The 16,853-nt window shown below is 38.1% G+C and overlaps 1 protein-coding gene across 1 annotated transcript in view; it reads left to right on the top strand.

Annotated features, from left to right (window-relative positions):
- TARBP1 (TAR (HIV-1) RNA binding protein 1) overlaps positions 1-16,853 on the top strand; it is a 62,701-nt gene that overhangs the window by 17,691 nt on the left and 28,157 nt on the right. The window contains exons 9-12 of the mRNA XM_060035050.1: positions 1,108-1,197; positions 6,178-6,319; positions 10,987-11,086; positions 12,028-12,200. Coding sequence (XP_059891033.1) covers positions 1,108-1,197; positions 6,178-6,319; positions 10,987-11,086; positions 12,028-12,200 — 505 coding nt within the window. The remainder of the gene's footprint in view (positions 1-1,107; positions 1,198-6,177; positions 6,320-10,986; positions 11,087-12,027; positions 12,201-16,853) is intronic.

The following is a 16,853-nucleotide window of genomic DNA, read 5'->3' on the forward strand; positions in this document are numbered from 1 at the left end:
GCGGATGTTCATAAAAGAGTTAACACAGCAGGCCTGTGATGCTGTCGTTAGAAAGCCCTGCTTATAAGGTTGGCCCTTGGCTGGCACCTGGGAACTTGGATTTCAGGAGGGTTCCCACCATCCTACCTACTGTGCCTGCAGTACTCGTACAAACAGTGTGGTCTCTACTGAACACCTGCTTTCCTTCCCGGGTTCTGGAATTGTAGGTGCGATGCAGGGGGTGTCTGTGTGACCAGCTTCCAGTAAAAACCCTGGGTGCTGGATCTCTAAGGAGCTCCCCTGGTAGGCATTTTACACGTCGGTGGGGTAGCTGGGTGACCGTACCGGGAGAGGACTCTTGGAAGCTTTCACCTGGTTTCCTCTGTATTTTTTATGCACGTCTTCCAGGAAATTGACATTCAAGGAAAACCTTTATTCTCTGTTTTTCACAGAGCTCCAGTAACACTACTGCTGAAAACAGGGGTCAGCAAACATTTTTGTGAAGGGCTGGATTAGTATATATTTTAGGCTTTTTGAGTCATACGGTCTCTGTCACAACTACTCAAGAGCAGCCATAGACCATTTATAAATAAATGGGCATGGCTGTGTTCCAGTAAAACTTTAATTACAAAACAGGCTGTGAGTGATTTTGCTGACCCCCGGCTTAGAGCAAGCTATCTTAATTGAAGATGCGCAACCTTCAGGGAATGAAAAGACCCGGGTGGTTTTCTTAAGGCGGGGTCGTTTTTGCAGCGTTGAAAAGTCAGATTCACTTTTAAGTAATAAGGAATTTCTTATAGGCTGTTTCTGTTTTTGCTTTTAGATCTGTGACTGTGTTACCTCTAAGATAGCAACCTCAATTTTAAGGAAACTAGATTTGTGAAGTGATCTTTCATTTTCTATAATGGTCGTAGATAATTGCATATAATTGCATGTTTGTAGTCAGTGTCTTCCTGTTAAAAGTTGAATAATGTTTTCTTTTTAAAAAGTAGCTTTCGATTTACCTAATAGTATTCTACCGTAAGTGGTCTGCTAGACTGCTTTTGCAGTGATTTTGATTCAGTGATGTTTGATTCAAACATTTTTAAATGAGTAATTTTTTAAAACTGCCCTGCCCCCCCCCCCCAGGAGAAAGTGTCCCTCTCTGATGTATCATCTTTTGTCATGTCACTGAGACAAGAGGAGTCCTTCGGACGAGGAACTTCATTGTGGACAGAGGTGAGCCTGAAAATAATTTAACGATAAGGTCTTTGAAAACTTTGTGCAAAATTGTTATCTAATTGAATTCGTTACTAGCCTTTTATGTAAAATATGATTGCTTTGCTATCTGTCACCAGGGGTTTTTAAAACTTGTTTATTTGCTTTGAGTGGATGTAACCAGTAACGCTGCTGAGGTTCCTGTGGAGAAACGGGGGCAGGAAGTATCTGGAATAGAGAAGGACCAGTTTGGGGGGGCAGTGTTAGTGGGCAGATCCCGATTCCGGATGAGATGTCCTGGGAGTGATGATGACGTTAGACTCAAAGCCAGTAACACAAACCTCCTCTTTGTCGTCTTCTGTCGGTTCTTGTCACTTTCATCTACTCAGGCTCCCCAGCCTGGCGTGTAGGTAATCCATAATTCTTCCTGACTTTTTGCATCTCGTTCACCGTGAAACCATAAGTGTCTTGCCTTCTTCTTCAGCCGCTGCTCGTGGAGACCTTCCCCTGCGATGACTGCTTTCTCACTGAGCACTCTCTGCTCACCCCGTGTGCAGCGCCCTGAGGTCCTGCTGTGGTCTCATGGGCTGCCCTTCTCTGCGGGTTCTTCAGTCGTCCGTGTCCTCCTCCTTTTTATTTTAAACTAGGGGACTCAATCCATACTGCGGTTAGCTCTTACCCAGAATCCTAATCTGTGTCCTCTCTAGTTTATATATATATATATTTTTATTTTTATTTTATTTTTTTGCGGTACGCGGACCTCTCACTGTTGTGGCCTCTCCCGTTGCGGAGCACAGGCTCTGGACGCGCAGGCTCAGCTGCCATGGCTCACGGGCCAAGCCGCTCTGCGGCACGTGGGATCTTCCCGGACCGGGGCACGAACCTGCGTCCCCTGCATCGGCAGGTGGACTCTCAACCACTGCGCCACCAGGGAAGCTCGTAGGATATATATTTTTTGAGGACAGGAACCTTTTTTTGTTTTAAATTTTGTATTTCTCCAGTGCCTAAGAGATCACTGAGGCTAGAGATGTGATTGTTTCCTTTAGAAAGAAATTCCAGCTAGGTACACCTGGAGAGAAACAAGAGAAATCAGCTTGGATTATGTTAAAATAATGAGGGCATAGAGTAAGGTAATGGCAGAGGGAATGAGGAAGGGGCTAATTCGAGCCTTTGAAAATTCGAGTTTTGTTTTATTTTCTTGGCCTAATACATCTGTTTATGTGGAATACATCCAATTATGTGGAATCTGAAAAATACAGAACCATGGAAAGCAAGTAAAAATCACCTGTAATGCCAACCATCAAATCCATATTTTTTGGTTTAACTCTTAATTTTTCAGATATATTTATTCTCACTCTTGCTTTTTCACTATATATATATATATATATGTGTGTGTATATGTATATTTTAAATGATATATTAATACATATGATATTTCTAAACAAATTAAGATTATACTGTTTTGAATTTTATTTTTCATCTTTACCTACATTTGAATATTATATAGCATGTCGGCTAAATAGTTCCCCAATATGGGATATTTAAAAATTTGGTTGATTAAATATTTTAGAATTTATTTAATCAGTTCCTTTTGTTGGACTTTTGCTTCACATCTTATTTCATGTAGAAATATGTACTACTAAAAGATGAAGATACTGCTAAGAAATATGCCCTTATCACGCCTAAAAATGTTATTAATTTCTTGATTCAAATATTCGGTGTTTAATTTATCCAGATGTTCAATAAATGTGTTTTTCTGTTTGTTTTTTGCATTTTGTTTGTTCAAGTAGTCAGTTTTATTCAAGTACCCAAATCAGGTCTATTCATTGGATCGATATGTATAGTTTGTAAATGGTGGTTAATCCACCTGGAACTTACTTTGATATCTGGTGTGAGCTGTGAGGTTTAAATGAAAAAATGCATGTAAACATGTTTCAGACTGTGCTTGGCCCATGCTAAGTGTAAATATCTACGGCTACTATTGTCTTTTCCCCTTGGTTTGATCAGATAGCTGCTTGGTTTAAGTTTACAGAAAAAAAATGAACAGAAAGTACAGAGAGTTCCCATATACCCGCTGGGTACCCTCTGCATCCAACACCTGTGGCTGTTATTATTAACATCTTGCATTAAACATGGTACATTGTTACAATTGATGAGCCAATACTGATACATTATTATTAACTACTGTTCATAATTTACATTAGGGTTCACTCTTTGTGCCGTACATTCTGTGGGCTTTGGCATGTATCCACCATTGCAGTATCACACAGAATAGTTTCCCGGCTGGAAAAATCCCCAATTCACCCAGTAATTCCTGTCTTCTCTTGCTCCCCCAAACCCCTGGCAGCCCCAGGTATTTCACTGCCTTCATAGTTTCCAGAACGTCCTGCAGTTGGAATCATACGTTGCGAAGCCTTTTCAGATTGGCTTCTTTCAATAAGCTATAATATGCCTTTGAGGTTCCTCCATGTCTTTTCATGGCTTGGTAGCACGTTTCTTTTTCGCACTGAATAATATTCCTTTGTCTGGGTGTGCCGTTGTTTATCCATTCACCAACTGAAGGACATCTTGTTTGCTTTTCAGTCCTGGCAGTTATGAGTAAAGTTGGTATAAACATTTACATCACAGGTTTGTGTGTGGACATAACTTTTCAGCTGATTAGAGTAAATACCGAGGAACACAGTTGCTGGATTTTATGGCAAGAGTATGTTTGGTTTCTTAAGAAACTGCCCTTCGTCTGAGGATGCGTACAACCATGGATCATGAAGTATAGTATTTACTACTGAAAAAATCCACATGTAAGTGGACCTGCACAGTGTAAACCCGTGTCGTTAAGGATCAACTGTATTTTTTTTTTAACATCTTTATCGGAGTATAATTGCATTACAATGTTGTGTTAGTTTCTGCTGTATAACAAAGTGAATCAGCTGTATGCATACGTATATACCCTCCTTCTTGCATCTCCCTCCCACCCTCCCTATCCCACCCCTCTAGGTGGTCACAAGGCACTGAGCAGATCTCCCTGTGCTATGCGGCTGCTTCCCACTAGCTATCTGTTTTACATTTGGTGGTGTATATATGTCAATGCTACTCTCTCACTTCGTCCCAGCTTACCCTTCCCCCTCCCCGTGTCCTCGAGTCCATTCTCTACATCTGCATCTTTATTCCTGTCCTGCCCCTAGGTTCATCAGAACCATTTTTTTTAGATTCCATATATATGTGTTAGCATACGGTATTTGTTTTTCTCTTTCTGACTTCCTTCACTCTCTGTGACGGACCCTGGGTCCATCCACCTCACTACAAATAACTCAATTTCGTTTCTTTTTACGGCTGAGTAATATTCCATTGTATATATGTGCCACATCTTCTTTATCCATTCATCTCTCGATGGACACTTAGGTTGCTTCCATGTCCTGGCTATTGTAAATAGAGCTGCTGTGAACATTGTGGTACATGACTCTTTGAATTATGGTTTTCTCAGGGTATATGCCCAGTAGTGGGATTGCTGGGTCATATGGTAGTTCTATTTTTAAGGAAGCTGCACACTGTTCTCCATAGTGGCTGTATCAATTTACATTCCCACCAGCAGTGCAAGAGTGTTCCCTTTTCTCCACACCCTCTCCAGCATTTATTGTTTGTAGATTTTTTGATGATGGCCATTCTCACGGGTGTGAGGTGATACCTCATTGTAGTTTTGATTTGCATTTCTCTAATGATTAGTGATGTTGAGCATCCTTTCATGTGTTTGTTGGCAGTCTGTATATCTTCTTTGGAGAAATGTCTGTTAAGGTCTTCTGCCCATTTTTGGATTGGGTTGTTTGTTTTTCTGCTGTTGAGCTGCATGAGCTGCTTGTAAATTTTTGAGATTAATCCTTTGTCAGTTGCTTCATTTGCAAATATTTTCTCCCATTCTGAGGGTTGTCTTTTGGTCTTGTTTATGGTTTCCTTTGCTGTGCAAAAGCTTTTAAGTTTCATTTGGTCCCATTTGTTTATTTTTGTTTTTATTTCCATTTCTGTAGGAGGAGGGTCAAAAAGGATCTTGCTTCGATGTATGTCATAGAGTGTTCTGCCTGTGTTTTCCTCTAAGAGTTTTACAGTGTCTGGCCTTACATTTGTGTGTGGGGGGTTTTTTTTTAAACCTAACTTTTTGTTTGTTTGTTTTTGGTTGTGTTGGATCTTTGTTGCTGCTCGTGGGCTTTCTCTAGTTGCGTCAAGAGGGAGCTCCTCTTTGTTGTGGTGCGTGGGCTTCTCATTGTGGTGGCTTCTCTTGTTGCAGATCATGGGCTCTAGGTGCCCGGGCTTCACTGGTTGTGGTTTGCAGGCTGCAGAGTGCAGGATTAGTAGTTGTGGCACACAGGCTTAGTTGCTCTGCAGCATGTGGGATCTTCCCAGACCAGGGATTGAACCCGTGTCCCCTGCATTGGCAGGTGGATTCTTAACCCCTGCACCACCAGGGAAGTCCTGGCCTTACATTTGCATCAACTGTATTTTAAAATGCACATACCATAGAAAATAAACTTGCAAGAAGGGTAGGAACTTTCATTGTAACTTATATCTCAAATTCTATGTTCCCTCATAAATAAATCCTAGTTTTAGTATATGAAGCTGGAATAAATTTTAATTTAAGACTGATTTGTTTTGCATAATGAGTTATTTTTCGTAGAGATGTTCGTTAGAACACCTTATCAAAATGTGCATTTTATATTAGGTGCTTTAAAAATTCTTGCCTGTTAATGAAGTTTATAAGTTCTTTGAAGAGGTTAGAAAACACACACACACACACACACACACACACGTATGTGTATATGCACGCATACATACGAACACTTTTCTGTCTGAGCTATCTGCGGAACTCAATCATGACAATAAATGTTCTGTTACTTTGTTGTGTTCAGTCATTTAAATTCAGTTTATTGTGGAGGAAAGAAAATTGGCTTAGGGAAGTTAGAAACCCTTTGTTCAGTTAAGCTTTTAAAATAAGTAATAACTTTTCTTTTCTAGCTCTGTGATTGGCTGCGTGTTAATGAAAGCTGTTTTAGGCGACCCTTAACTTGTAGCTCCATTGGACTTCACGAGACATCCTCTTTAAATGCTTATGTAAAGAACCTAGTCCAAGAGTATATTAAGTCACCTGCCTGGGAAGGTAAGTCTGAAATCATTTTTATGGACTGATATATCCAAAACATTTTCAAAGAGCTTTTTAGTAGTTTTTCAGATCGAGATTCAGGCTTAACCAAATATATGCCAATTTATGGATGCCAGGCTTGTATTTCAGCCAAATAATGTGAATAAACAGAATGTAAAAATACTGTTTCATAACTTGTACTTTATTTGTTCTAGAACTTGAGATTTTAAACATTTTAAATGTTTTAAGAAGTTACCTGGGTAGGACTCGGACACAAATACATTTATTAATTTATTCTACAAGTACTGAATCTTTGTTGGCTCGATCTGCAGATGTGTTTTTGAAGCCTCGGTAGTGGAAATATTTGTAGATAAATCTGTTCATCTTTTGTTTGTTTTCAAAGCATTACATTTAGTGTGAACTGATTATGAAAAGTAATTTTAGAGAAAAATTATGTTTGTTAGTTTCTTCTTTTTACCAGATACTTAGCAAAGATCAATTTTGCTTCCTCTTTAGGGAAATGTGTTAAGACTGCTTTCTGATGCTTCCTCATCATTAAAAGTCATTAGTGATAATTGGGGTAAATTGCACCTTTGAATTTAACGTGTCTTAAATTTCCTAGCTTTGTCTCAGACCAAGTCATTTTCATCTCCCGATTTCTCTAATCTGATCATGGAATAGGTCTTAAATGATTAGATAATTATCCTTCCAAAATACATGAGTTTATCTGTTTGTTCTTCTTAGAACATTTCTCTTTTATGTTTTATTCTCTCTGTTGTCTAGTAAATTTTCTGTACTGTTACTTGTGAGATCCTTTTCTAAGGCCTAAAAAAGTAAATAAATTTTAGTCCCTACTAGAGTAAACATAGATTCAACTCCCTGAAGTATCTATAGAACTTGTCTTATAATTCAGTGCATAACAGCATAAAGTCTGATTAAATAATTCAAAATTGGATAAAATAAGATTTTTAGAGTTTCTTCCTTAACATTTCTAGAACTTAAAATATACTATTTATATAATATGCTATTTTAAGTTTTTAAAAAATTGATCTCAAGTGCAAAGGAGGTGTGTGTGTGTGTGTGTGTGTGTGTGATATTTTTGACTCTTAATGCCCTTGGCTAAGTGCCTTTATAAAATTTTAGTTTAGTTATCAATTACTGGCCAGTTTTCAGAACAAGGTAATAAATTCCAAAGCAAACATTATTTAATGAGTTTTTGAGCATAAAATACATATAACATTCAAATTTGTTTTTATATAAAGACTCATTAGCTCAAATGTTTTTAATCAGATTCTACACCTGAAGTAGCTTTTTTCTTTGGGTTTGACATGGTCAGTACAGATAGATTTTACACTAATTATTCAGCAACCATATATCAAATGTTAGTTCTAAGTGCCAGACACTGGAGTTACAGAGATAAAAGGTATGTCTCCCACCCTCAGAGAGAGCATGGTCTAGCAAGGGAGTTGATAAGTAAGCAGATAATCTTAGCGCAATGCCCTGAAAGCCATAAGCACTGGGATGGGGAACCCGGGTGAGCAATACTGATCCAGAACAGGTAGACCTGTGGGGGCAGGAGAGGTCACCAGATGAGGTGACAGCTAACGAGTGAATAGAAATTAAGGTGGAAAGGGAGAAGGTGTATCCTGCAAGGCTTGGATGAACTTGCATCCAGGGAACTGAAAGTAGGTAGGCATCCATCTGTTTCTGTCTATAGCATGGACCCCAGGTAGGAATGGTTAAGAGATAAGGATGGATACATGTTAGGTAGATATATATGTACCATACCATATATGTGATATATAGCAAAACAAAGCAACAACAACTAAAACCACACAAAACCAGCATCATCAACAAGCAGAAATGTTGGAGAGCTTTCAGAGAAGGCTTTCTGAAATAGAGAAAGTGAGATATAGTTTGGAAGCAGCAGTAAAAGCTTGTCAAAACTTGGAAATGTTAAGATCAACCAAAAAGTGAAATATATTTGAAGAAATTTATACTTAAATTAGAGAGTCCATCAGAAAGGATATTTTGAGTAAAGATTTTGTAGTTAAATGATGTGCCTACTTAAAATGTAACCAAGCTGAAGATATGTAATAATCCCAAAGTAGTATACTGCAGCTGTGTAACAAATTTTAGAAACAGCTTTATTGAGGTATGATTGGCATACATTAAATTGCACATATTTAAACTATGCAGTGTAATGGGTTTGACCTCTGTGTATGCTCACGAAACCATCAGGATAACAAGATAATGAATACATCCATCACCCCCCACCCCCGAAATGTTTTCACACCTCTTTGTATTATAATCCCTGTCTCCCACTTCTACCTGTCCCTCTCCATCCCCAGACCAACCCTGGTATGCTTTCTGACACTATAGATTACTTTGCATTTTCTAGAATTACACTCAGTTTTTAGAATTCGTAGTAGCAAGATTTGAGTGATAATTTAGGGGTAAATTAAGGTGATTGAAGATAGCCAGTGACCTTTTGTTTCTTTAAGACCATTGTTGCTTACTTTCACTTTTCTAGCCTCAGAGAGATAAAGGGGGGAGAGTGTATAAAGGATTCTCTGCCAGTCGTTCTCCGAGAAGGATTTCCAGACAGGCAGCATCACCTGGAAACATTTTAGAAATGTGAATTCTCAAACTCTATCCCACACCTGCTGAATCAGAAACTCTGAGTGTAGGGCTCACCCTCTGGGGGACCTCTAATACATGCTGAGGTTTGCGACCCACTGTTCCGTAGCCTGGATTTCCCTAGTGTGGTGGTAGAGGACTTGGCAGAAATCTCTGCAGGAGTGTCCTCCACTGGGTCAGGCACTCTAATGTTACCAGCCTGGTCCTGTGGCTCTCCTTGAAATCAGAAATCATTAAAAATCCACTAAACTTCTGATTTATAACCTTCCCTTTCAGTATCCAAAGTGAAAAATTGTTTAGGACTTCAAAAAGTGGCATTGTGATTGGAAACATTTCATTCTCAAATAGCACCCCTACCTGACCCCTGCCTCCTACAAGGTCAAAAAATATCTGATTATGTGATTGCTAGAAATTATAGGCAACTGAATACTGAATTGGTATTTGATTTCATTTTAGTCTTCATTAATGAGTTTTTATATGTAAATGTGGGATATGAAGCTAATGTGAGTAAAAATGTTTCAGAGAACAAGTTTCAATAATTCACTTTTATAAACACCTATAAACTTAACCTATTTTGGAGAGCACCAACTTTTAGATTTTCTAAAAAATACAGATTTCTTACTGATAACTAAATGATATTTATAACATTTTAAAGAATAAAGTTTATCCTTTTGTTGCATTTTTAAACTAAGTTGCCCTCCATACAAGTATGTTTTTAGTATTGTCTGTCTTCTGTACTATTCTAATTTGTATCAAAATATATTAAATTACTCCCCAAATTTATTAGAATATTTAAAAATATGTTTTAAGTATCTGAACCGCTGGGCTGGAAAACTAGATCCCTTAACTAATTTTTCTTGGGAGTTGAGATGAAGAGTATTATCTTACAATAGAATGAAAATGAAATGTTCTATCTATGATTTATTTTACTTTAACTGGCTTTCAGTGATAGGAAAATAATTTTATCACTTAACCAAGTTCTGTCTTCCAAAAGTTGTTCTAGGAACTCTGCATATATTATTTAATTTTTATAATAAACCCAAGGAAAGTCATAGGTTTATTTAGTTTGATTTCATAGAAGATGACCTAAGCTTTCGGAGAGAACATTCGTCTGTCCCAGACTCCCACAGCTAACAAACAGTAGGACTGGGGTTTGAACACAGTTCTAAGAAGCAAAGCCTTTGTGTCTGTATCCAGTCCATCCCCTTTCTGGTTCCATTTCAGGGAACTCTCACCTCTCAACTGAGATGCCAGAATTGCCTCTTAACCGGTCACCTTGCATCTACTCTTGCTTCCTCTAAAATCTCTTTTCCACATTGTACCTAGAGAAATCTTTTTAAAATACAAACCTTGATCTAACAGATGTCTCCTCCACTTCTTTATACACATTCACGTTGACCTTTAGTGTCTTCCTCTTGCCTTTGGGATGAAGACAGAAACCCGTTACATGCCTACGAAGTCCCTGGTCTCTCCCGCCTGGTCCTGTAACCTCATCTTTGGTGCTCCCTCCTATTGTTTACCTCAGCCCTTTCCTGGACTATGGTGTGCTCTCCCCTGCTGGAGGCCCTTGACATGTACTTCCTTCCGCCTGGAAAGGTCATGTCTCCCTTCACCTACCTCATTCTTTCCCAGCTTTTTATACCCAGCTCAACTGTCATTGCTTCAGAGTGACTTTGTCTTACTTCCCAGTATACACTCTACTTGCACCATTTAGAGCACTCACTACAGTTATCATTTTACATTTCTCTGCATATTCTTTGATGAGTGCTCTTTTCTCCTGCACTGTAAGTATCGTGAGGACAGGAACCATTGTGTCTGCAGCACTGAGGCCAGTGCATGGCACGTAGTCCGCATGCAGAGATGTCTTTGTGTTCACAGTTAAGTGTGTAACAGTGAGCCACGCTGTGGGGTGTTCTACTGTATTTCTTCTCAGCTGTGTTTCTCTAATATGGATAAAACATAATCATTTAGCTGTGTTATTTTTGAAACATCATCCTGGAAGGATTTTGATAATGCTTTGCAAACCTTAACTATTGTTATTTAAGGAGGAGAAGACTGCTGTATGCCTGATTGGCTTGAAGCCAAGCTTGTTGCTGTGATGGTCTTGCTGGCCATAGATGTGGAAGGAATGAAGAGTCAGTATAGGTAAGTGTTTCTAAACTTGAAAAGAAAACTTTCTTTAAAAAAGGCTAATCAGATTTATGGTACATATTCAGACTTTTCAATGATGGGTATGGAATTGATCACAGTGTATTCAAGGAAGGAACTAGAACATTGGCAGTATACTTTAAAAATGTTTAAAATTAACAATAAGTTCATAGGATTAGAGGTTTAAACTAGAGAAGGTCAAAAAAAAAAAAAACCTGTATACACGAATCACAGGTCTTGTATAAGAATATTAGAAGAATGGGTTGTAAGGTCCTAGCATAAGATTAGGTAAAGACATTTACTGGATTTTACCCTTTTGTAAAATGTGTTATTTTTTTAAAAGGTAATAAAGATAAAACAATCTCATTTGTATTTTGAGAAACGTGAGAAACGTGTCACCAGATTATAATTGTTGCAGTAAGCAGCTTCATTAGGTAGTGTACGTATTTGCATGATAATGCAATTAATTTGATTATTGATTAACGTCAAATCTCTTTTCTAGACAAAGTTTTAGTACTAAAGTTAGTGACAACAGTTTTTCACAAATCTTTAGTGCTTTATATATATTTTCGTTAACATGTCTCATTTCCTTGGCTGGCATGGATTTGTTTTGTTTTTTGGTTTTTTTGAAATATGGAAGCGAGGTCTCAGCATTTTAATTTGCCAGTAAATTGGATATAGGATTTCATTCATACTGTGCCCCGAGTCGAGCACAGAGTTGTGTCGCTCCCTGTGCTTTCTTCTCCAGTGACTCGCTGAACTCACTGAAAAAGCACACACAGAAAGGTCCATCCTAATAGGTTCTAGGTGTTTGGATCATCCCTAATAGTAATTCTGTCCAATGGAAGCATTAGCTAACCAGTTCCACGACTGTAGATGGAAAACAGTTTCTTTATGCTTTTGAAATGCTTGATTTGGGCGTGTCTTTTAATGTCTAGTGAAAAGCGGAGGACACAGAATGTATTAAGGATATTCTTAGATCCTCTCCTGGATGCCCTTGTGAAGTTTGGTACAAATGCCTACATGCCCTTGCTGAAAACTGACAGATGCCTGCAGTTGCTGTTGAAGTTACTGCACACTTGCTTGTTGAAAGGTTCCGGTACCCAAGATGGTGAGGATCATTGGTTTCTGTTGGTGTTTTGCTGGATATATCGTTGGTACTCAGAATGAGAGGAAATTCCTGACCTTTTAACTTCGTGCATTCACCAGATATTTACTGAGTAGCTCCTGCTGGTGCTGGGGATGCAGAGGCAAAGTAGCAGACTGCCCTCACCGAGCTGACATTTTCATGTTTACATTTGTTGCTCACTGTTGATTTTAGAATGTGATTTCATTTGCTTTTGCTTTTTTTTTTTTTCCCCAATGGGCTCTCATTGATTTCCAGACTACTGAAAATGATCCCTAGTTCATACGTTTTAAGCCAAGATCCATTCCTAATTGCCACTGTGCTGCTGGATGTTGCAGAAAGTAAAGCATGAGAATAGCAATAATTTTATAATTATTTGTTTTGAAATATGTTCATCCCTCAGCACCTCTAAGTAGAAAATACTTCATCCAGGAAGTACAGTGGTGGTAGATGGAAGCATTGAGCACTTTCTTCGTTCCTTAAACTAAGATTTATGTAAAACAGTAGTTGAAAACCCATGGACATCAGATATGAGAATATCGATGGGTAAGCCTTGATTCCCAATCTTTCTGACCAGTTTCATTTGGAATTTTAGAAATTTTCTATTTAGAAAAGAGTATCCTAGAGAAGCATTGGTATTAGGTTAAACCTGAGGATAATATGAAAGTTTAGGTTTTAATATAGGCTTGTGAAATATTAAAGCTTGTTTCCAAGTTCTGGTATTTTTGGTAATGGTAGCAGAACCGAATGCTGTACACGTAACAGTAACTTTTTATAAGACTTTTAACTCCTTTAAGGGCATAAATTTGGGTTCATTTGACATGTCTTGACTGTTGAAAGCACTAGACTCAGTGCCTGCAAGTGCAGGACTGGGTTACGGGTACCTTTTGGAAAATTGTTATATTTGATACACACAAGAACGTGTGATGGTTATATGTAATTATGATGCAAAATAATTAAATAAACACCCACGAACGCACCACCACGGCATTTGTTGCTAAGAAGGAATTTACCTATGACTCCTCAATCCTTGCCTTTTGCCTCCTTATTTTGACTTTTATCTGTATCACTTCCATGCACTTAAAAAATGGTTTTCCCACATACATCGATGCTCCTCAGCAATGTATTGTCTCATTTTCCTGCTTTTGAGCTTTATAGAAACGTTACTTTACTGTAAGAAGCCTTCTGTATAACTTCTTCACTTAGCAGGTTTCTAAGAATCATCCGTGCGTGTCCTTTCTTACACTTGCGCATTTTCCCCGTTGTGTGATGACACCACAGTTACGCGTTCTTCTGTTGCTGGACACTGGATTGCATTTCGTCTACTACTGTTGTGTACAGTGCTGCCTTGAACACTTGTCTACGTGTCTCTTCTAGGCCTGTGTCTCTCCAGGGCACATGCGTGCCCCTGGGGCCAAAGTGACCAGTTCTTAAGAGTATGTGCATATCTAGCTTTTAAGATAATGGAAAATTGTTTTTCTAAGCAGTTTTGTACACGTTTTATGTTCTCATCTGCAGAATGTAAGTTCCCAATGATGGTCCTGCATCTCTCATTATACGACAAGTAAGAGCCAAAGAAATCAGTGTGTAGTTTTGATAGTAATTGACTTCCAGATAATTGGTAAACCATAATAAGCTTAATTAACTTAATGTTTTCTTAATTGAAGTATAGCTGTTCCCACTGTTGTGTTAATTTCTGCTGTACAGTAAAGTGATTCAGTTATACATATATTTATTTACCTTTCGTTAATATTCTTTTCCATTATGGTTTATCATAGGATATTGAATATAGTTCTCTGTGCTATACGGTAGGACCTTGTTGTTTATCCATTCTATATATAATAGCTTACGTCTGCTAATTTAGATCTATTTAACTAACTTTAAATAGATCTAAATCCTGAAAGGATTTCTTTGATGGGGGAAGAGGAAAAGAGTTTTTCCATTTTATAAATGAGTAAATAATCTAGGATTAACGACTAGTACAAGGGTCAATGAACACATAATGGTAAAGTCAGAAATAACTAGGTACAGTCAGCTGTCTGTATTTATGAATTCAACCAACCATGGGCTGAAAATATTCAGGGGAAAGATTCCAGAAAGTTCCAAAAAGCAAAACTTGAATTTGCCGTGCTCCAGCAACTATTTACATTGTATTTACAGCTATTTATATAGTATATACAAGGATACTGGGCTGAGCCTGGGTCTGCTACAGAAGGGAAGATGTGTAAAATTAAAACATACTCCTGGGAAATGCAGATACATTTTCACCTACTTATGAGCAATAATGGCTTATGTGGGAAAACCCATTTTCCTTAAAACTCCCCCAAAGATGTCCTAAAATGTTCAAAATAAACTAAAGCCTAATTCATAACTTTGGTTAAATGGTCTCTGCTGCTTCTGTCAGCTTAAAGCTCTAAATAAATGATGTTCCAGTGGTTATTTTTTTTTAATTCAGAATAACTGTACAGTGTTTGTTTTAATATTTGAGGAAACGTACTTACAGTTACACTATAACTCTCCCTTTGTTGCTTTGGATTATATGGTCAAAGTAACTGGCCTAATCACACTTCTTCTGTCCTAACTACTTGCTGAATGTGTCACAATATCTACATATAATATATTGGGTTGGCCAAAAATTTCGTTCCGTTTTTGCCATACCATCTTATGGAAAAACCCAAATGAACTTTTGGCCAACCCAATATATGTGGATATATCCACATACAGTATCCACTTGTAATCCTTGTTGCTGTCACTTTTTTCCTGAGTTGCTTTTGTTTTCTGGCCTTGATCTTTTGTGTCTCTTTGAACTTTTCTTCCTGGGGTAGCTTTTATTTTTTAAAAATTGTGGTAAAATATACATAACAAAATTTACACGTTAACCATTTTTTTTTCTTTAGCATCTTTACTGCACTATAATTGCTTTACGGTGTTGTGTTAGTTTCTGCTGTATAACAGAGTGAATCAGCCGTATGTATATCCCCATATTCCCTCCCTCTTGCTTCTTCCTCTGACCCTCCTTATCCCACCCCCTAGGTGGTAGCAAAGCACTGAGCAGATCTCCCTGTGCTATGCGGCTGCTTCCCACTAGCTATCTGTTTTACAGTTGGTAGTGTATATATGTCAATGTTACTCTCTCACTTTGTCCCGGCTTACCCTTCCCCTTCCCCGTGTCCTCCAGTCCATTCTCTACGTCTCCATCTTTATTCCTGTCCTGCCCCTAGGTTCATCAGGACCTTTTTTTCTTTTAGATTCCACCTATATGTGTTAGCATACAGTATTTGGTTTTCTCTTTCTGACTTACTTCGCTCTCTATGACAGACTCTAGGTCCATCCACCTCACTACAAATAACTCAATTTCATTTCTTTTCATGGCTGAGTAATATTCCATCGTATATATATGGGCCACATCTTCTTTAGCCATTCATCTGTCAATGGACACTTCCATGTCCTGGCTATTGTAAATAGTGCTGCAGTGAACATTGTAGTACATGACTCTTTTTGAATTATCGTTTTCTCAGGATATATGCCCAGTAGTGGGATTGCTGGGTCATATGGTAGTTCTATTTTTAATTTTTAAGGAACCTGCATACTGTTCTCCATAGAGGCTGTATCAATTTACATTCCCACCGACAGTGCAGAGGGTTCCCTTTTCTCCATACCCTCTCCAGCATTTATTGTTTGTAGATTTTTTGATGATGGCCATTCTGACCGGTGTGAGGTGATACCTTATTGTAGTTTTGATTTTCATTTCTCTAATGATTAGTGATGTTGAGCATCTTTTCATGTGTTTGTTGGCAATCTGTATATCTTCTTTGGAGAAATGTCTATTGAGGTCTTCTGCTCATTTTTGGATTAGGTTGTTGTTTTTTTGATATTGAACTGCATGAGTTGCTTGTATATTTTGGAGATTAATCCTTTGTCAGTTGCTTCATTTGAAAATATTTTCTCCCATTCTGAGGGTTGTCTTTTGGTCTTGTTTATGGTTTCCTTTGCTGTGCAAAAGCTTTGAAGTTTTGTTAGGTCCCATTTGTTGATTTTTGTTTTTATTTCCATTTCTCTAGGAGGTGGGTCAAAAAGGGTCTTGCTGTGATTTATGTCGTAGAGTGTTCTGCCTATGTTTTCCTCTAAGAGTTTTATAGTGTCTGGCCTTACATTTAGGTCTTTAATCCATTTTGAGTTTATTTTTGTGTATGGTGTTAGGAAGTGTTCTAATTTCATTCTTTTACATGTAGCTGTCCAGTTTTCCCAGCTGGAAGAGGCTGTCTTTTCTCCATTGTATACTCTTGCCTCCTTTATCAAAGATAAGGTGACCATATGTGCATGGGTGTATCTCTGGGCTTTCTAACCTGTTCCATTGATCTCTATTTCTGTTTTTTGTGCCAGTACCATACTGTCTTGATTACTGTAGCTTTGTAGTATAGTCTGAAGTCTGGGATCCTGATTCCTCCAGCTCCGTTTTTCTTTCTCAAGATTGCTTTGGCTATTCAAGGTCTTTTGTATTTCCATACAAATTGTGCAGTTTTTTTGTTCGAGTTCTGTGAAAAATTCCATTGGTGTTTTGATAGGGATTGCGTTGAATCTGTAGATTGCTTTGGATGGTATAGTCATTTTCACTATGTTGATTCTTCCAATCCAAGA

Source organism: Delphinus delphis, chromosome 16 (genome assembly GCF_949987515.2).
Source record: "Delphinus delphis chromosome 16, mDelDel1.2, whole genome shotgun sequence".
Lineage (NCBI taxonomy): Eukaryota > Metazoa > Chordata > Mammalia > Artiodactyla > Delphinidae > Delphinus > Delphinus delphis.